A 21,006-nucleotide genomic window follows, 5' to 3' on the forward strand; every position below is an offset into this window, starting at 1 on the left:
ATCCGTTCCGACCTCGGATTGCACGCCGAGCGACCGGATTGTTCCGATTCCACCGGAAGGTCTAATTAATCATACCTCTGTGTCGAATACCGACAGCGTCTTCGTGTGGTCGTCGGCGGGCATGTTTTTCTGCCTTCTTGTTTGTTGTCGATGGACTCTTTACAACCTGCCGCACAATTAGCGGTGACGGCAGGTTTTAGGAATGGCACTCAAGAATCCTAGGACCAAGCTGTTGATTGTCGAAGGCCAACTTCAGCCAGCTTGTGGACCGGCGTTGTGTTATGATACCCGCCGAGGGCTTCGTAATCAGATGTAGGTCTAAAAAAGAAAACCACGCTCGGTCGAGTTGAATGAATGCAAGTTGTCACCAACCGTCACCAACTGGGCCACGGAGTGAGATCCAGATTTTGCTCGAATTAGTGTTCCCCGGCTTGAATCTTGATTAATCGTTCCAAGGCTATTTCCGAGACACGATCGTCGACCGATACGGTTCCTCCACCCGGTCGGATGATTTATTTTATGTATCCCCTAGTGCAGCACAATCTTTCGCGGTGATCACATGAGAGGGCCACTAATTCCGATCGGGGACAAATAACGCTTCTCCACCACTTCCAGAATGCTTCGCGTTTCGTCGTTTCTTCCCGATCCGGTCAACGGTATCGAAACGGAAACGGAAAGCAAAGAGAAGAAACTAAACAGTAATAAGTTCCGGAACTGTCGGCCCGCACAGAAAAGCACCCGGCCGTCCGAACCCTCCTGTGGGGTTTCGCGGTGGTCCAGTTTTAAACGAAAGTACTGGACAACTGCCAGGCACAGTTATTCTGCCGTAATCCTGGGGCAGAAGTCCCACAAGGAAGGTACAGGAAGGTGTTTATCTAAGAGCTGCCCGAGAAACCGTCCGCTAAGGTGTTGCTCGCAAACAAGTTTACCTCATCTAGGTTACTCCGATGTACTCCAGTGTTGCCCCTGCACCCCGAAACTAACCCCTGGGTCTGTTCCGGCCGCTCGGGTTGGGAAGCTAATTTTTCGTTATTATTAAAACAAATGAACTCATTCCCATGCTCGTTGTGGTGTTGGACATGGTTTTCTGGTGCTTTTCGTGCAGATGGTGAGGGGGGAAAACGGACTTTGTGGCCCACTTTTTGTGTTCCGTTTTAGACTTGATCGGATCGTGTTATAGGGTCAAACGAGAGTGAAAAAGAAGTTTCTGGGAAAGCTATGGCTAAGTTAATTATTTGAATATTTGGGTAGGAGAACTATATTGACTTTTATAAAATATGATCTAAAGATGTCAGAAACTACGACTAGCTACATCTTCCACTGTGTCCGATACCATATACGGCACATGTTTACCAGGAACGGTACGTAAAACTCGGAAGTCTAGCACACAAGAAGCAACCCACGGAATCATCTCACGGATCTTATCTTTATGAGTTCTGTAACACTCATATCCACCGAGCGCCATCTTGCACTGCAGATTTCTGCCGGACAGTAATTTATCCTACAAACAGTGACATTGCCCATTGCCTTATTTCCATCAAACCAGCGTAGACTTCCACCTGAGATTGAGATCAATCCCACGTCGAATGTCGTGTCGCCTGGTGTCGTAAAACCCAAATTTGTCAACTGCATCTGCTGCGTCCAAATTCGGGGAGATGGCTTCGGCGAAACGGATCGTAAAGATGCTTGTTTAAAACAGTTTAAGATCAAATCGTAAGGAAGTTTGCAATGCGTTCGAAGATCCGTTTGGTGGAGTTTCATTGCCAGGTTCTAAAGCTCTGAAGTCACCAACCAGGGGAGTGAAGTCATTCCAGAGGACCGTTTTGTCTTTGAGTGATTTTATTGTGTCCATAAAGTGATGGCTGATTAGATCACCGGAGTCTGCTTCAAACCTGGTATTACTACGTCAACATTATAGCGAACCACTGAAGCCAACTCTCACAATCAAAGATGCAAAGTCCACTAATGTTTTTAAAACGGAAGTTGCCTCCATTTACATTTGTTTTACCGGAAGTTCCGTGGCCCGGTGGAACGTGCCATATCAAACGCAATGCTACTACGGAAGGGTCAACCGAAAAACTACAAAGTCCGGAGTTCCTGCTCCGAATGGGGGACTGTCTTCCTACAAATTTCCGTTTACCTTAAAACATCACATCATTAATTGATATGTATTTTTAATTTGCTTTTCTCCCGTTTTGCATCCGAACCTACCACACGGGGTCCGCATTTCGGGCCATCTCACCGCTTTGTCACCGGAATTGACATTCGGAACTTGGGAAACCTTCTCCCAAGATATTATGTTTCACTGGAGTTTAGCCCTGGAGGACCACAGGATGTGATAGTTTATGGGCTTTTTGTTGTGCTTTGCTGGAATGCATAATTTTCCCTGCGGTGATTTAATTGGGTTCGAACTCGTCGTGGACCACACCGGGACATGGTTAGGCTTTCAGCACCTTTCGGTGACCATTCCGGTTCTTCGGAGGGGGACACACGCGCCGGCAGATTCAAACCGGAGATAGCACGTTACGGGACCGAAGAGATGGGATGAACAACCACATCTGAATATCTTCCGGGATACCTGAGCTGGGGAAATATTTTCCAACCTAAAACTCCATTAGTAAAGGGTCAAAGAGTTGTACCCGTTCGTGCTGAGACGAAAATCAATTCATTAAAGGTCCGCCGGAAGTGGGGTTCGTGCGAGGTGCAACAAGTGAACGACCAATGGGATGAGATCTACGGAACCGTCACTTTCTCATGGACCTTCCTGGTGCTCCACGGAGTGAAATTACTGAGGGCGCCAGTATGTTTTCCACCGTCGGAGGATGCATCGAACTTCCAACTGGTGGATGTAACTCGTGTCTCTCCAATATACTCACCCAGTTTCGTGCGCCCCGCCGAGCAATGCGCTAATAATAAAGTTATGCTTTTTGAACGTCGTTATTTCGGAGCATCCTTCCGGTGGCCGGCGAAGTTCCCCGAACACCGGTGGCCGTATGTGAAATCGATATTTCGTGTTTTCCATCGCGCACGCGTTATCGCTTCGCCTCTTGCCGCTGCTTCCTGCATCTTTCGTGGTGCATTCGTAACGCGATTGATGAAATATGATCACCAACTCGTTCCGTTTTGTCTTCTTTCCTTTCGGTGACCGTTTCTCTTCTGTCTTTCCTTTAGCTCCACGCTCCATCATGTTGCGAGCGAAATCGGCAAAATTAATGTATCGGTTAGCGAAATCCTACCCTCCAAAGAAGGCCGTGACGGGGTAGGTTGCGCCTACTTGTGAGCGTTGTTCGAACGAACGTGGTATTTTTTTTCGTCATGCTAGGAAAAAGACAAGTATGCTGTACATCTCCACAGCAACCGCATGATGTTTTAATTATCTTTCACGAACCGTAGTCATGTGGATTTTGCTTTGCATCTTCCGTTGAACGAGCGTGGCGCAACTGGAATTTCGCTTCCGATGAGGCAATCATTTATGAAATAGTTTGATGTGGTGCGATGAGAGAAAAATACCCTTTAAAACATCGAAAATTATACCAAACTTTTTTTCTTTTAATGACAATATTATTTTGTTCATTTTATTTCAATTCCACAATAGCATTTTATTATTTATTTTGCTATTAAAATCAATTTACGTAACTTATCTGTTACGGTGTTGTGGATGTAGAAATTCAAATACAGATAAGGCAAACCCATCAAGATTGCCAATGCTTCCATGATTATCACCAACAGAAACCGCATTAAAAATAATCAGAAAAAAGACCAGCAACATTACCGCATTTTTGTTACTTAGTTTTGTGTATGTACGACTTTTCCGCGTATTGAAAATTAATTAATCCGGTGTGACTGATCACTTCGAATAATTGCCCTTCCGGAAACCTTTGGACGTCGGCATAAAATTATTCATGCCATTTTCAAATGTGTACTCTCAATCAAAAGCCTCGATCTTCTTGATCGCTCGCTCATGAAATCGCCGCCAAAGCACACTGGTTCCTCGGTTCACCATTTATGCTGATGACTGCGCGAGCACCTATCTACGGCACAAATCGGCGGAAAGCCGCACCGAATCATGCCACTTCTCTTGTATGGGAATCTGTAAGCTGTCAAAACTACACACTAGAATACAGGAAGTGAATCGGTGATCGCTATCCCAATTATTCCGATCACATTCCCACCGTGTGGAAATGATCAAGCAGAAGAAAAGATCGGAAGACACCCGGGGACCATCATTGAGGGAATTGGCCAAACCTGACGTACCTCCCTTGCGCCCCTAGTGGCTGCCGGTTTATTTTTCTGCAACTATCATCGTCTATTTTTATGCTCCAACGACCTTGAAAGAGCGCTGGGCTCGTCCATTAGCCACTTGTGCTCGGCATGTGCGTGGCCGGCAGGGCACGAGTAAACGAGCTCCTTAAGCTTGTCCCGCACAAGGCAGAGCATCGTCGTCGTTCCCAGCCGACCGGTTTTTGTTTTGGCGGAGTCGCGAAATCGTAATCTGGAGTGCGGGGATTGCGTGCCGAAAGCAAAAGCAAACCCCTTGGACATAATGAAACAAATGCGGGGTGGGGGAAAAGACACCGGGAAGCTCAGGCCAAAACATTCAGTAGTCGAACGGCGACGAGTTGTATGTCTGAAATAAAAGCAATCGCCGACATGAGCTACTGGGCCTGGACGACTCGGTTTCTTGCAGTAATGGGTGATCCTCCAAAAAGAACTTTTCGAGGCAACGAAGCAGCTCTCCTTATTTGCCGCCGAGCCGAACGAGCACCATCGCCATGTAGGACATAGTGCAAATCATCCACCGCTCAGCACCTCGCCGAAGGGGTTCCTCTTCAACGTCACCGTGACTCGCGTGTTGTACTTCGGAACCGCGCGAATAAAAACCGGAGCAAATTTACCCCCTTCACTTGATCCTCCCCACAGAGCTCCGGTCGAGGGCGGATGAATAAAATGTGTTTTTCCTCCTACTTTTTTCTCTACAACACCTTCTGCTGGCGTTTCCTTCTGATCGACATTAAACAGAACCGCCATCGAACCTCGGGAAAGGGTTCACGTACCAGGTTCCTCGGAGGAGATGACTCTACCCACACACGCAATTTGTGGAGTCGACGGCAAACGTTGTTGCTCCGGGGTTTCAAGTTGCGTGAGTTCCCGCTCAGCCATGCATGGATGATCGCGGGACCAGCGATAGACGGGGTATTCTTTTAGGTTAATCGATTCGCGTCGTTCACGGGGAACTGCGTACAGAGCAAAAAAAGAGGTAAAAAAGTGCATAATTATGTCCCAATTACTTCCCGATTGATCGACAGTTTTTTTTTCTGTCATGGTTTAAACTGTTTGAAACCAATTTTCTCTTGAGGTCTATATCTCTAGGAGTTGGGGAGTTCATAAAACTAGATTTATAAAACTAGAGTTTGTTTGGTTATCAGATTTGAAAACTCTTAACTCTTACATCTTAAATTGAAAAAGAAGAAGAATAGGGTTAGAACTATTTAAGTACCACAAGTTAAAACGATGTCCTTAACCCATCAACTCTCCGCTCACCCGCGTCGTAAACCAATTTTCATAAATGCCCAAAAATGCAGCAGGCAACAACAACGGCTCACAATGAATGGCGCGCGAGTTCTCGCGTTTACGACTTTCACCACGCGACGAGGAGCGGAGGTGAACTTCACTGCCATGGTCGAGAGGAAATTATGACTTTGTGGATTTCGGTGCACTATTATGGCACATTCCGGTGTGAACGAAACGCGAAGCATTAAAAAAAACCCCAACCGTCGGAAGACCTATTGCACAACCCAACGGAAGGCAGCTGTCCGACACGGTTTATGTCGGCTTTTGCACGCCATCAAAGTTCACCAACTACGGAACCCACGGAAACACACACCTGGTTCGGTGTGCGAGGGTTCGGAAGTGGGAAAACAAACAGGCTAGATGGCTCAACAAGCAAACTCCCCGAAAGGAGCGATGGGTCTAACATAGGCCCTATGGAAATGATACAAAAATAGAAACCATTGAGGTTTTTTTTCTAGATGGTAACGATCGGAAAAAGATCGTTGACCAAATGTCATCGAACACATAGGAAGTGTGAGAGAAGAGGGTGCCCACGAGGCAAGAGTCGACGGTATCTCGCTATAAAGCTGTCAAACCACGTTTAAACTGTCACCTTTTCCCGATCAAAGCCTCACGTCTCTCCGCCGCGATCGAAGTTCGAGGAATCACCCAAATCGAATGTCCAACTCCATGGCTTCGTTGGAAACCGAAAAAAGTGGATCAATTCTGAAAGACAGAAACATCATCCGGCATCACCACGTGGGCCGCAAAGTGTAGATTATGTTCGAAGGCAATCGATCGTGCGGATCGATCCGTAGTTACAAGTCCATCCAGGGGTGTGTGGTTACCCGATGTAAATTTAAACGATGAAACATGAGAGCGTACACGCGAGTGGGCAGCAGCGTGCCAAACACGTGACGGACCTACGTACCGCCGATATTGAATGTTACTAAAATGAACCATAATCTCGTGCGATCAAACTGATCGATCGCTGTGTAATTATGTTCTCCACTCACGTGGCGTGGGCTCCCAATGGTGGAACGACCAAGAATGGTCAACGATTTTGTCGCTTTGTGAACAACCGGTAGCAACTGAGGAAGGGCTGATTCCACCTTGGGAAGGTGTTATTTTTCGTCGCTTAGGATTTACAACATAATTAAACATCATTTTGTGTTTTTTTTACTTTTTAGTGGACCTCTCTAACAGTTACCGGGCATGATTGTAGATTAATTAACATTTTACTTTGACCCTACAAGAGAACAAACACTCCCGCAGTTTATGGAGAAAGCTTTATGGCGGTTTTAATGCTCATCTTTAATTTCGGTTAAAGTGATAAATCCGTTAAGCAATCCGTGACCTTTCTCTACCGGAAAGAAGCCATCTTCCCTCACGTCGCAGAACAAAGCCAGCGTTTCTGGCGACTCGGAAGCTAAATGCCACCAGGTAAAAGCACCCAGAAAGAATGGCACATTTCACCCAAGCAATGGCCACGACGAAAGGTGCGCCCACCAGTTAATTTGGAAGCGGGAAGAAATGGAACCGGAATTAAGCCGCTGGCGGATTGCTGTTTTTGCGCGCGCGCATTACATCCCGGCCCGGCGATTTCGTATCGTTCACCATTTTATGTGCCATTGTTTTACGACCGGCGATCATCAGCCAACGGTGAAGAAAGGGATGAGCGCTCCAGCGTTTTTGGCAGGAACTGCCGGACACTTGCAGGTCGTGGGGTAACCGGGGTGGCATCACTTAATCTGCCTTTCGGTTCCGGTTAGGGTGGAAATTTTCGGACTGACCTGCGACTCCAGGGGATGGATAGTTTTATGGTATCATCAAGGTAGTAGCTGACTACAGCTGCAAGAATCGCTTTATGATAGACTGGCACACTGAACGCCACTGAAGCCCATTTGCTATATCTGATGATACGCCACGCTGAGCAATTGGGAGAACGAATTGCACAATTTTTAGCCGCAGTGTTTATCTTCATGTTGACCTACTTTGGGGGTTTCCGTGCCTGGAAAATATATTTGGGAAGATCCCAGCTTTTGAAAGTCTAAACAGGAAGAAGAATGGACTATAATTTACCTAGAAGGTGATGATGAAGATTCGTGCATCTACTAGACGGTTTCATTGTGCAGAATCCTTTTGGACTATGATTTCTTTGTTTTTTGCACAATGGCATTCTTATTTATGCATTCATTTAATTTTATAACTCAATATTCACCCTGCTTTGTTTTATTGTAGTTTCCATATACACTCCTTCAAACAATTTCCTTTATGAAGGTAGTCTTCAGCGTATAAAACTCCATTCAAATAAACTGACAAGCCCACAAAGAGACCAAATATCGGCTTCATAGGATGTGTCCCTCCCAAAACACGCACATCAATCCCTCCAAATAACTTAATTTTCCCCCGAAACCGAGCCATCATCGTGAAGACAAGATAAACGACCGTGAGCTATCTTCCTTCGGCGGGCGGAAGAAATATGGCTTTCGTTAAAATAAACATCCACAAATCGGTTTCCATCATCAAAGCAAAAAGAAAACGCGCACGAACTCGGGGGAATCTTCCGAAGAAATCGATGAGTTTTATGTGCGTTAATATTTACACCAGCCTGTTGTGGGCTTCTCGTTTGCTATGCAAGGTTATTTCCCGCATTTGGCATTTATCGGCCGCGACCAAAAAGGGCGTGTGGCGTTTAGGTGGTGTACGAAACAACTACCATGCTTCTCGTATGCTTCCCTCCTACGCGAACCGATCGACCTTATCGGCAGGTGATTCAACAAATCGTTGCACCATATGACGACCACGATTTATCACATCGTGTATGATTCTATGACGAGGGCGAGCAAGACCATGTCTCACAACCCACGCATTTCCCGGAGCTACTCTCAAGTCGCAGCATTATCTGAACAGTCCTTCACGCCGCGATGCAGCGACGTTGTTTGTTGACCCAATCACCTAGGGCTAGGGCTCTAGCTCTCACCTCCAGCTGTCAGTCAGCTCGTTGCGGTAAGCCATCGTATCTACAAATCCCCGGGGCCGAAGGGCTCAACACCCACTAGACCTCATTACCCCTTCGAAAGCAGCAGCGCGTTCTGTCTGTTGATTTAGGAAAACGATGTTAGCCCATCTCTTTGAACGGTCTTCTAGTTCTAGATCAGCACCACATTCATGGTGTACGCACTATGGTCTCTCCACCGTAGCTGTTTACTGCTACGCTGTTCATGACCTTCATCGCAGCAACCTCGTGAATTGTTCCGAAACCAGGGAGTGCTGCGATGCATTATTTTTGTTTCATACAATGGATGGTGAATGGGACACCGTAAAATGAGTTGACGAGGTCGACGTCTCTAATCCCGGATCTGCTCGGGTTAATATGGCCACATGAGGCATCTGGTGGAGTTCTTCCATGGAACAGTGAGCAGCAGCAAACAAACTCTTCCGCCGGCGATCCCGAGAATATTCCTCTGAAAGTTGTGTTTTATTAGGTTGTTTTTCTTTCCCCTCCGACGAAGGTTGTTGAAATTTCCGCTTCTCGCCAGAACTGGAGGAATACAACAAACGGTACGATGCTCAAGTAACGCACAGTTCAAATACTCCCGTTTCCGCGAATATACGAGGCAACCGGGACGAGGTTCACGAAAGTCAAGTGCTCCGCTTCATAACAAACGGCCAGAGGAACAGCGAAGTCCACGCATCCAAGTGCGGTTGGTATCGGACCCGATTGGCATCTGTGCATTGAACCGTTGGCCTTTGCCGGCCGGCCGAGGAACGTGCTTAGAAATTGTAATTGATAGAAATTGGAAAAAGATTTATTGCAGTCCGCTACTTTGACCCTCTCACACGCCAGGGTTGATGGTTGCTGTCTGCTGGTTGTTTCTAGTTCTTCCGGGCTATACTACTTGGTATCATATTAGGAATACGCGAATGCCACTGATCAACGGCCTCCGGCTACTGCGGAAGCCGCATTTGCCGATCCGTATCGGGATATGCGCCGAAGGATCCGTTAGGCATGGAGTGCCTCTAAGCGAGATATGAGTTTCGGTGCCGCCAGTAATTTCTTTTTGATGAGCTTGTTCTACCGAGTTCTTTGGGTCAGCAGCCAGATACCGAAACGGTTCGGTGTTCTACCGCTCCGTTACACACCAAAGATTCTGTTTCTTTTTTGTATCTGCATATCTTCCGTCACCTCATTAGTGGTTTCTGTTTTTTACAGTTCCATTCTTGCACTTTATTTGTTTTTTCACTGATGATACTTTTTGCTATTTCAAATAAACTTATTTTCAAGCTTTGGCTAAGAAGTGAAATCCGCAGACAAGGGTTCCGCGTGTTTGCCGATTAATTCTTTTTCCCTTTTCGCGAGCTCCACCGAATACCTTTTCGGTCGATTGTAAGGTATTTTTTCGGCCATTTTTTCGGATTTGTAAGAGCTTTCTAACGAAAAATCGTTTCAACCCTTTCTCCGGCCACGCAGAAAGAGGAGAGGGAAAATAAACCATCGATGCGATCATCCGACTCATCTAAATTAGCCAATTCAATTAAGCGCAAACACAAATACCGGCTGCGGAACGAAGAGATTCACAACCAAAAAAAAACAACATAACAACAAACAAACGCCCACCCAAAAAGCACTTTGGGAAGATGAAGCTGGACTGACTGAGGCTCTGAGGCCCCCGGGGAGGCAACTCGGTGTGCATCCAAGCAGTTCCATTGTGGCCGCGCACTGTGGAACGATCGACTGCTTTCGACTAGAAGCACTTGCAACCGCGTCTGGTCCACGGTGTGGCCACGGCGAAACGAATCGATACGGTTTCACTCGATTTCTCATCGCTCAACAGGATGCGATTTTTCTATGCCATTTGCCTCTCTGTCGTCATTCGTGGGCGGAATTCTTCCACTGCCGAGCGCGGAAAAACGACGGCAGAAGAAATGTTGGTTTTAAAATTGCGATCACCGGGTCACCGGGAAGGAAAAGTCGTGCAAAAACAATATGCAGGTTGTTTGGAGTGGGTCATTCCTTCTTGATTCGAATTACTTAAACGATCATGTTGAAGAACCTAGTTAGAACATGTACAAACATGCTATTGTACCAACGGTATTCTCTCAGAACGTAACAGAACAGCTGGTTCCATCTTAGGCTAAAATCCATTAGGACCCTTCCAGTATGTCCACAGTCCAAACTAAAAGGTATGACGCATCATAGCACCACATCAGTATGCCTAGCAGGCCATCCATTCATATAGCTACAGGTCCCGGTTCGAGAACCCAAAAGACTAACGGAACGCCTAATAGTTCTCCGCCATTGTAGCGTGTTCTTGGCTCGGACCGGGGAATCCATTTTGGGAAAAAGGCTGTCCCCGCCGTTCCGCGTAGCTAAGTTGTGCAATTTAAAGCCTTCGAGCATCCAAAGTGCCACCTCACTCATAATGCTCATGGTGGAGTTAAAATTTAGCAGCCATCGGGTACGCAACAGAACCGGGCCCTTGCACAGCGAGAATTCAAACGTTAGAAAGGCCGAAGGAAATTTATGGGCTATCTAATTTTGTGTCATATAATGTTCTCCCCCCATTTACGCTCTCCCGCACTTCGCCACGCTTGTGGGGCGTAGGAATTTTCTACCTTTCCAATTGGCCTCTCGCCTTAAATAGTCCAATAAAACCGTTCCGCGTGACGTTTTATTGAAAGACTGGGCGGTCCAAAAAACAATAGTCCAGCTTTTGTGTCCCACAGTGAGTCGATCAAAAAAGTCTTTTTCGATCGATCGCTGCCGATCATTGTCGCTTGGCTGTTATGCATTTTACGACCCGGTCCGCGGCTATAGCGTGATCGATTCTTTGAAGATAATAGCGGGAAATATTTATCCCGCCGTCCAAAATCATTCGTTCCCGCGGGGTGGCGAATGAACAGGAATTGCCAAATGTGCGAAGTGAGGGAGCGATGTAATGTAGAGCTCACACGTGGCTTATTTTTTTTTCTCAGCAATGTTAACTGCTGTGGAGGAGTTAGTGAGTTGGATTTTAATCCCAATTAATAGGGTCAACCCCGCAAGTTGGTGACTTCATTCACCACCACTGTTCAACGCATCCAGTCTCCAGCAAACGCGCATGTAGGTCAGCGATCATCTTCTACGACGCTTGAATGATCTTCAACCTCATCTGAAATAAAAATGGATGAGATGTGGCATGAATAATTAAATTGGAAATTGACTGCGAACATAACGATCGTGAAATGGAATCGATTCCCGCGTACGATCGCCTTTGTGGGACCGAGTTGGATGGGGGAAATGATTTTGAATTAAACAGCTATCCATTTTTAAAGCATCCCCTCTGTATCTAATGAATCTTAACAGATGTTTTTCTATTGAAGGGAAAAAATAAAAACATATATCAATTAAAAGTAAAAGCCGTTTGCAAGAAAGTTTAAAAAAGATGTCATCTTTCTAAACGGATACTTTCTTTTTTTTCCCCACAGATTTCCGATTCATCCTTGAGCAATGGACATACCAAATCGAACGGCAGTATCACCTTTGCGGACACCAGCGGCAAATTGTGCTTGATAAACCCGCCCGAGGAGGACGAGGCAGAAGATGACGAGGACAGCATCGAGGAGAGTAAATTCTGCACCCTTCCCCGCCACGGACCGAACGCATTTACCATCCGACAGGTAAGAAAAGAGCGCCAAACGAACGTTCGCTGGATGGATCTGTGTCTTACGTTTTCCCATTGTTTCATTTTAGGCTCGCTTTTCGAAAGGAAACGGAGCAAAAGTGCTCGGATTTTCCATTGTCGGCGGTAAGGATTCGCCCAGGGGCTCGATGGGTATCTACGTGAAGACGATCTACCCGAATGGGCAGGCGGCCGAGAAGGGGTCACTGCATGCCGGTGACGAGATACTGTCGGTCAACGGGACAGCATTCCAGGGCCTCTCGCACCAGGAGGCGATCAACGTGTTCAAGGGGATCAAGGCGGGCGAGGTGGTGATTCTGATCGGGCGGCGCAACAATCGTCGCAAGCTGGAAACGCCCTCACCGACCGATTCCGGCAATGGCACCGCGCCATCGTCCTCTCCGACCAACACTATCACGTGCAATGATGATTGACCTTTCACCGGGCAGGAAAACCCCAGTCCACATATTGAACATATGAGAACGCAGTGTGCTACCAAGGAAAAAATAAATAGATGTAAGGAACCAAACAGCAATCTTAGGACCACACACGTTAAGTAGGATTTTGGGACACTAATCCCCTAACATTGCTTAGAGTAGAGGCAGCTTCGCTATTTCGTCAGTACTTCAGAGCTTGCACATGTTAATGTACATAAAAGAAAGTGCTCTTTAACGAAATATTTAATATTTTACCATATACCAAAGGGATCAATATCAAAAATGTATAAAAAAAAGCGCGAAACAGAGAATGACCGAAAAAGGGGCCTGCTGAGAAAACGGATTATATTCATCGTCGAACCAACCAAACGTGTATAAAATCAGTCATTCTAAAGATATCTTTTCTAATCATGTATCATTCTTTAATGTTTGTATTCGAAAGGAAAAATATATATATTTACATTAATTATGCTCACGATTTGTTTGACTTTGTTTCTATCGTACGGTTTACAATTGTTTCTGTCTGATTGTTTCTTCGACGGCATCAAGGCACTCGGAAAGTGGGAATACTTCCTTGCTGAGCGTCTTGCTCAAGTCAGGGAGGTTTTCAGTTTTCTTAATGTATACCATATAGTGCAGTATCTAGAATGAATAAACGAAAGCTTCGTTAGAAAATGAGTAACATGTAAACCCGCATTGTTAGTCACCTACCGATTGTAGTTGTTTCATCGATTTTATGAAATCGTTACTTATGAGCGGCTCCTGTTTTACCGCCCCTTTCCCCTGGCTATCCAACTGCAACTTGCAATCATCCAGCAGAGCTTGAACGTTTCGACAATTCTTCTCGATGCTGGCCCATTCGTTAAGAAAACGTTGACGGTTCTGGGCCAAATCAATCCGCTCGATGTTCCGATTTTCAATCATTGTTAGCGAACCGATCGTTTCGCGAAACCGACTGACCAACGCCTCGACATCCACGGGTGGATGCTTGGTGTGTATCATTGACTTGGTGCTAATGCTGGTCAAATCCGAACTGGAACCGGTCATCATCGTCCCGTTCGCCAACAGGTTGGTTTCGTTCAGTATTCTTGACTGCTGCAGTGGTATTCCTGTGGTTTTCTTGAACGACCCCTGCCGTTGTGGCGCTTTGCTAGCGGAAGCTGTATGAGACCGGATCGTGTCGAACAGTGTGTCGATATCTTCCACACACGGGCGCTCCAGAGAATCGGAATCATTTGCAGATTTGTTTGAGCAAACCTCTTCTTCCTTTGTCAGTGCCAACAACTCACCGGGAAGATCGGTACTGCCGGTGTTCGTGTGAAATTTCGAGATGAACTTTGCCTTGTTCAAGATGCTATTTATCTGATCCAAATTTTTGTACACATTTCTAGCTATGCTATCAAATTCCTGGGGATTCATATCAAAAATTCGCAGACCCGACGCACAAAACAACCGAAAAATCGCTGAATCTAAACAATTGTTATGAAAACAAAGATAGCCGTTTGCGTTTTCGAATTGAATTCGAGTGATGCTAAAATGTCAAATGAGCTGTGCGTGAAAAAAGCTCCGGTTTTAGTTTTTCGAACAACAGATTTTTTTCAAGTTTTTAATTTTGATTTAGTAAAATTAAAGAAGGGTAATATTAATGCAAGTGTTAATAAACTTGTCTCACATATTTTAAAGCAAAAATAGAAACATAACTAAATGTTTAGTACAATACTGAAACGCCCAACGATGTTCTAAATAATGGCTGCCAGTTCCAAACGTCAAACTGACGAAACCGTCTGGCAGCCATGTTCAACGTTTTGTTTACGTGAATTTTAGCTTCATTTTGCGTTATTTATCGATAGTTTAATGAATGAAAATTTTGTTAAACTTTCACTCGACCCCAATATCTATCGTGTAGTGGCAAAGTTGTAGCAAAGTGTAAAAGTTCCGTGCTCCAAATCGAATGCTGAAAATTTACCCCACCCCTTGAGGCAATACGTGGGAGTGAAAGGCGTACTTCGTAAAAGCGACACCCCTTTTTGTTTGATTCTGCACTTGGAGGGATTCTGCATTCCGAAGGATCCAAACATCCAACAATGGGTAGGTATGAAGGATAAGTGCGTTTATTTACATTTTGGCACAGCGAACGACGCCTTATCGATGCCGTAGATAAGGCAGTTTCGTGAAATTGCTGGTGAAAGATAAGATAGCTCAAGATAGCCCACAAAGAATTGAGCCATAACCAACACAGGTGTAAGTTGTAACAGCGCCCCAAGGTGGGGCTCTAGTTCAGTATCTTTCGTTGTTTCCGATAGGAAAGTTAGCATCGTGTATGAGCAGAAAATATTCTGCGGTGGACAGATTTAATAACTGCATTTTATTGCGCAACTTTAATTCATTTAGTTTAGAGTGCAGTAGCTCGTTTAATTCAACTGTTTGTGTTGTCCTGGGTGGATCGAACACCCCACTTGTTGACCGTTGTGGCATACGGCCGAAGCAAAAGCCCCGTAGCGCTTATTCATTCATTCGCTACACATCGCATCGTTGCTGGATGGGATACGGCGGCGGGTATTTTAATGGTTACGTTAGTTTCCCATTCAACGGCGAACGGGTTTGTCCATGTACAGCTACGCTGATCGTCGCGTAGCGTGTGTCGTGTGTCTTCTCGGCTCAGTGAAGTTATGTCCGTGACCGGGACCACCGGATTGCGAGTTTTTGTTGTGCGAGTGTAATGGACGTAATTAACGTCGGCCTGTTTAGCAATTAGCCTGTTGCCCTCTAGACTGATGACCGCCCGGTTGCAGTTGTCCATTGGAATACAGTGAAATATTCGGTCAACAAATAAAACCACCCATCTGCCGTTTTGGTGAAATACAAAGCGATCTAGGTGGCCACGTAACAGACTCGTTATTGACCTTCCGCGAGGCACGGGTCGATAAGTAGGTCGCAGTAGGCGAAGAAGAAAGATATGAATAGTTTACCGTTCGAACCGATTTCATTTTGAGCGATTCTGCTCTACCTTTTTCATCCTCCCGCGATCCCATACTGATCATAAAGGAACCGTTCACCTTCCCGTCTATGTTCCGTGACGATTCGTGATCTCAACATCGTAACCGCGCACGTGTACCGCGGAACACCACGGCTGACTCATCGTCATCAACACTAGTACAAACGATAAGTGGCCGGTTATCATCGTCGACACCGTCGTCAGGTAGACGAAGGAAACGAGATCACCCGGCGGTAGGACAGCACGCTTCCGACAGAAGAGAGGACAGGCAGCTAGAAGCATTAGCACCGCCGGTGCATACAACCATGGCCAACCGCAATCGGACACCGACCGGTCAGATACGTGACGATTTTCTACTGGAGACCAACTTCGATGACGACGGTGCCCTCACACGGGCCTACAACACACTCCCACAGCAGCAGCAAGCGGCCAGCAGTAATGGGTTACAGCGGCGTAGCGTTCCTTATCGCTCGAACGTATCGATCGATCGCTACTCGGACACGACCCTGCACGGCAAACCGTCACGGAGAGGTACTCGTTAGGGGCCCGGGGGAATAGGTTCGGCACGCACAACCGACCATGCACCGCGCAAATTGTGTCTTGTTTTTGCCGTAGTAACACCGGCAAGCGCCAATTTACATTGCCCCATGATTCACGCACCACCCTTCATTTCTCTGTCATCTGTGTCCGTGTGTCACCTGTGTGCCGCCACAACATTGGGGACGTCACGGTCGGTTAAGCCACTTTCTGGGAAAAATCTCTCCTATCGCAGGGCTCATTAGTGGCTTCCGGACCGTTTCGAATAGTTTTATGTATTGTATAGTTTGAGAGAAAAAAGCATCTTCGATGAAAAAACCTTTGATTATTGTTTCTACTATACCATTTACACAACATTATCCCTTTAAGGGTTACAGACTCCATATGTATCGGCTTTATGCTATATCGTATTGAATTTTGATCGTCATCCAACATTACATTAACATTAACCATATCCGGTTTCAACCCGTTACCGTCCACCATACTTTCACACGTGTCTGCTTTTTCATGCTAATCATCCCATCACGAGGGATTCGACATTCGTTTCACCAAATTTTCACTATCTTTTCTCTGATCATTTGTATGTTAATGTTTCCAAACCAGAAAAAAACATCAGATGAATCGGTTTATGGTAAAAATACGAAAACTTTCATTATTGTTTTTCACAAACTTGCGAACCCAAACCCATCACATCATTATTGATGTGATAAGATGCTTATCACGTGCTTGTTGGGTTGTTCAATTTTGTTTATGTTACACATTCATTATGTCCTCTTAACCTTCGTGTATTTGCCGCAGTAGTTCATGGGATTACAATTCGCATCGTTATGTAAATCCGTTTGAAACTGTTTTTGCAAACGTGTTCCTGTTCTTTGTTACGTGCTTCTAACAAAACCTTTCGGTATGCCTACAATATGGTTAACTGTCGTTCAAGCCGGGTTCTTTCAAAAAAAACATTCGGAAGCCTTAAAAAAGCTACATTTGCTCAACGAATTAACGGACCCTTGCTAATGAGACCGTATCACATAAATGTTTGCCGTTTCCCAATGGCGCCAACGGGTTGTGTGCTAGAACATCGTCAATCATCGTCACAAAGATCTATAAAATAACAGATGATCCACAATCCACGTTTTAAAATGTGTATGTTCTTCCATGTTAGTCCATAAAAATGCTTTTTTTTGTTTCTTGTCCTTGTGTTCTTTCGTCTGGCTTATTTACTTAAGCACCTACAACGGTCTCGACTTCAAAATATTTATTTTAACTTTAACTAACTCCTTATTATACTTTCTTTTTCACAACAATTTCAGGAGGTTGCTGTAAATCGTGCATCACGAGGATACCGTACGCGACGCTGATCGCGACGGTCATGTGCCTTATCGGAGTGGCCGTGTTTTGCGGCACGATGTTCCGTGGCACCTCGTTGGCCATCATTATGCTCGACCAGGTGTTCCATCTGCGTCTGCCCTGGATCGAAGCCGTCCAGATCATCTTCGTCGTGATCGGTGCCTCGATGGCAGCCCTCGGGTTGATGATACTGTTCGTCGGCTTCCTTGCCACCGGTGCCACCCGGCATAAGGTGTACCGGGCTTGGGGTTCACGTGTCGGTGGACGCATTTCGTGCGCCGTCTTCATGGCCATCTCGTACGTGCTCAACATTGCCTGGATACTGATCCTGTGCTTCCTCGCGATCGTGACGTTCGTTTTCACCGTGTTTTGGAACATGTGCGCCAACCCGAACGTCCAGACGCATCGAGATTGCATCGATTTAACGCAATTCTGTAAGTGTCCTTTTGTTTTTATACGTAAATCCTTTGGCAAATAAAATAACCATTTCCAATCTCTTTTAGACTTTATGTTCCCGGATGGTGTCAGGCAGGAGGACATGAAGATCTGCGAGCCGGCTAAGGTGAAAGCGTTCTGCAAGGACGGTGTGGAAAAGTGCGAAATCATGTTTATCCTCGCGACCGTCTCCTGTTTGCTCATCATACTCAGCTTCGTGCACTATCTGATGTGTCTGGCGGCCAACTACGCCCACATCCGGGACCACGAGAAGTTCCAGGAGCTGCAGGAGATCCAAAATCTGACCGAGATGGAGTACAGTGCCGCGTCGAAGGATCGGTTCTAGGATACGGCCCAGGAGATCTACATTGAGCACAGCACCTGAGGGTGGATCCGGCCTCCCGGCAAGGCGGCCACATCATCCGCTTTACGAGCAGCTTACGTTTAAATTTGCTCCACCACTGTGAGCATCCTTACTACCCCTTTATTTTCTTTGTCACGAAATTTACAGTACAGTAGTTAGGAACACGTTCTACATGCGTTCGATCGCGCCTCGGTTGAGTTTAAACAATCAGCAATACAGCGATGTTGACAAACGTACACTTAGGTGTAGGGAGTTACCTTCTAGTTTCATCATCCTTCCAAAGGAAACCAGAATAACTTATTTCAACCAACCGGTTGTGGTTGTGTTTCGCACCACGTTACGTTATGCTCCATTCCGTCCAAACGCAGCTCCGAGCTGCGTCATGTCGAATGTACGTGCACTCTTACGCCGCTTTCTTTACTTAGAGCCTTCAGCCCTTTCGGTTCTTCTTTTGCAGCCAATTTAAACACAAGCTCACGTAGTATGTTTGCCCAGTATAGATACTCCTGGAACCCAATAGAACGACCCTATATAGCATTTACCTTAACGACACAACGATAAACGACTCAAACAAACGAACGAAACATTACTATCGCACGGTGGAGACAACTCGCGATCGTTGTTTTTTCTTGAAGGTGGAGAAACAAATCAATAAGTCTGACGAGATAACAATAAGCATCAAACATGTTTTTTGCACAAAACCAACCGGAAGCGGATAAGAAAAAATAGTGTTTCTAGACGATGCACAAACGGAAGTGTTGGGCAGGGAAAATGAATTGTAATTATTGTTGGATTCAATGCAACTGCAGAAAGAGGTAGCAAAATTAGCAAGGTAAAAGCTCATTCAAACATATCGATTCAGGAAACAAAACCACACACTTTTTTGTGTTCGTGGTACAATTTGGTAATAGAACAACTGCGCACTTGTAGATTAACCCGGACCTTCATCTTGACAATGGAAATAGTACTTTTACAGAAGCTCATGACAAAAGATATAGAATCTTAGTAGAAAACCCGCAAAAGAAATCCCAGCATTCATACCTCTAAAGCGATAGTACATTCCAGTGTGATAATGTAAGGAAAAAGAAGCTGAAATAGTATAACAGAACAGAAGCAGAAGCAGAAACGCACAAAAGAAAACTATAAAAGAACGATAGAGCGTGTAACTTGCATCGAAAATGTTGAAGGAGTATATTTTTATATGACACCATGAGCACGTTGGAATATGAAACTGTGCATGTATTTTTCATAGTTTGTTCTTGTGTAAGCTTGAACCAATATGTAGGGCCAGGACTGCGATCTCCTCAAGTTATATTAATGATCATAAGGAATATTGCCGGACGGAAAGCCAACCGTTTTCAAACGTGGCGCACAAAATCGTGGTTTCATGTGAGCCTCCGTGGCAAAAGTAATATTTAAAAATTAAAAACGAATTGAAAGACAGAGCATCGTTGAAGGAAAATCACACCCAAGCAGAAAGGCGCACGGTATCGCCTACAGAAAATAAAAGGACGGTGTTTCCCGTTCTTGTGATTCACTTTTTGTAGCTTTTTACACACCGCTTGTCCTACGTTGGACATTTTCCGTTGCTAAAGCTCAGTATTGTCTGCGGACCTATTTATACATTACAAAAAAAAACGCGCGTATATAACTACATGTAACAGAATATTTACAAACACTATTCACAGCTAGTTAAACTATTACACATTCCTGATGGCGTATGATGCGAGAAGACGTGCTCGATTATCGCAAGTGCCGATGATCGTGTTTTGTGCCGAAAACTATGCCCAAACAATCACTTTTTTCCTTCATTGAATAAGTGTGTTCAGTATAAATAATCGTCGTTCGTATTCCATTTCCTCGTTGATGTCTCTCATTCTCTACTCAACCTATTCAACTGATGTTGCATCTTCATTACATTAAAAATTCCCTCAATCCCTTTTCTACCTATGCTACGGACATCACTTGATTCGTTTTTATAATAAAACAGAATTTAAAAAATTCATATTAAAAAAAATTACATCCTTTCGACTGTAGTGCATAGGAATAAAATGTTCAACAAGTAGTTCAGTTAGTTAGTTTTAGTATTGCACCGGCAATTTAATTTAGCAAAACATAATGTTGGTGGACGAAAGTTTTTTTTTCTTATAAAAAGATGTTTGAAACAATCAATTATGCCACAAAAAAGAAGATCCTTCGGAACAATCGCAAAACGGTTTCCAGTTTCGGGAAACGATGAACACGATGTTCTTTCTTTTTCTTTGCTATATTGTTTACATTTACTCTTGTAATATCGAATAATAAAACGTATTATACATAAAAACATTAACTTGTTCAACACTACGGAGAATTTTCCAAACAATCAATACTATTTTTCAACAAAGTTACTTTGTGGAAGTGTTTAATCGCTATTTCCTGCTATACACTATCCAGTAGCTTCAAGCAATTTTGCATTCCTAACAATCCCATGGTAGGATAGAAGAACTATCCAACGATTTTTAACACAATTGCGAATAATTTCTTTTTACCATAAAATACTACCTAAAATGCATTGATCAAAATCGTGGGATAGGTCATTGAATCCGTATTTTGATCGGTAATCAAATTAATTATCTAAAATCCTAGGAAGTTAGAGAAATCTTACTTCCTTCTAATATGTTTCTTTTGAATAGACATTTC

General features: G+C 44.8%; 3 protein-coding genes across 3 annotated transcripts in view; 2 read left to right on the forward strand and 1 right to left on the reverse strand.

Annotated features, from left to right (window-relative positions):
• The window catches only part of LOC131288597 (uncharacterized), a 48,141-nt gene extending 35,492 nt beyond the window's left edge, over positions 1 to 12,649 (forward strand). The window contains exons 3-4 of the mRNA XM_058317744.1: positions 12,022 to 12,213; positions 12,287 to 12,649. Of these exons, the coding sequence (XP_058173727.1) occupies positions 12,022 to 12,213; positions 12,287 to 12,649 (555 nt within the window). The remainder of the gene's footprint in view (positions 1 to 12,021; positions 12,214 to 12,286) is intronic.
• Positions 12,650 to 13,058: 409 nt separating this feature from the next.
• Positions 13,059 to 14,144, reverse strand: LOC131287928 (uncharacterized). Its single transcript, XM_058317022.1, has 2 exons — positions 13,364 to 14,144; positions 13,059 to 13,294 (listed from the first exon to the last, which is right to left on the reverse strand). Exons 1-2 carry the CDS (start codon positions 14,069 to 14,071, stop codon positions 13,160 to 13,162), a joined length of 843 nt encoding a protein of 280 aa, XP_058173005.1. The 5' UTR covers positions 14,072 to 14,144; the 3' UTR covers positions 13,059 to 13,159.
• A 295-nt stretch (positions 14,145 to 14,439) lies between these two features.
• LOC131289868 (neuronal membrane glycoprotein M6-a) lies at positions 14,440 to 18,572 on the forward strand. The gene is made up of 3 exons (XM_058319205.1): positions 14,440 to 14,740; positions 17,492 to 17,962; positions 18,032 to 18,572. Exons 1-3 carry the CDS (start codon positions 14,737 to 14,739, stop codon positions 18,307 to 18,309), a joined length of 753 nt encoding a protein of 250 aa, XP_058175188.1. The 5' UTR covers positions 14,440 to 14,736; the 3' UTR covers positions 18,310 to 18,572.
• The last annotated feature ends 2,434 nt before the right edge of the window (positions 18,573 to 21,006 follow it).

Source organism: Anopheles ziemanni, chromosome 3, assembly GCF_943734765.1.
Source record: "Anopheles ziemanni chromosome 3, idAnoZiCoDA_A2_x.2, whole genome shotgun sequence".
In the NCBI taxonomy this organism is placed as follows: domain Eukaryota; kingdom Metazoa; phylum Arthropoda; class Insecta; order Diptera; family Culicidae; genus Anopheles; species Anopheles ziemanni.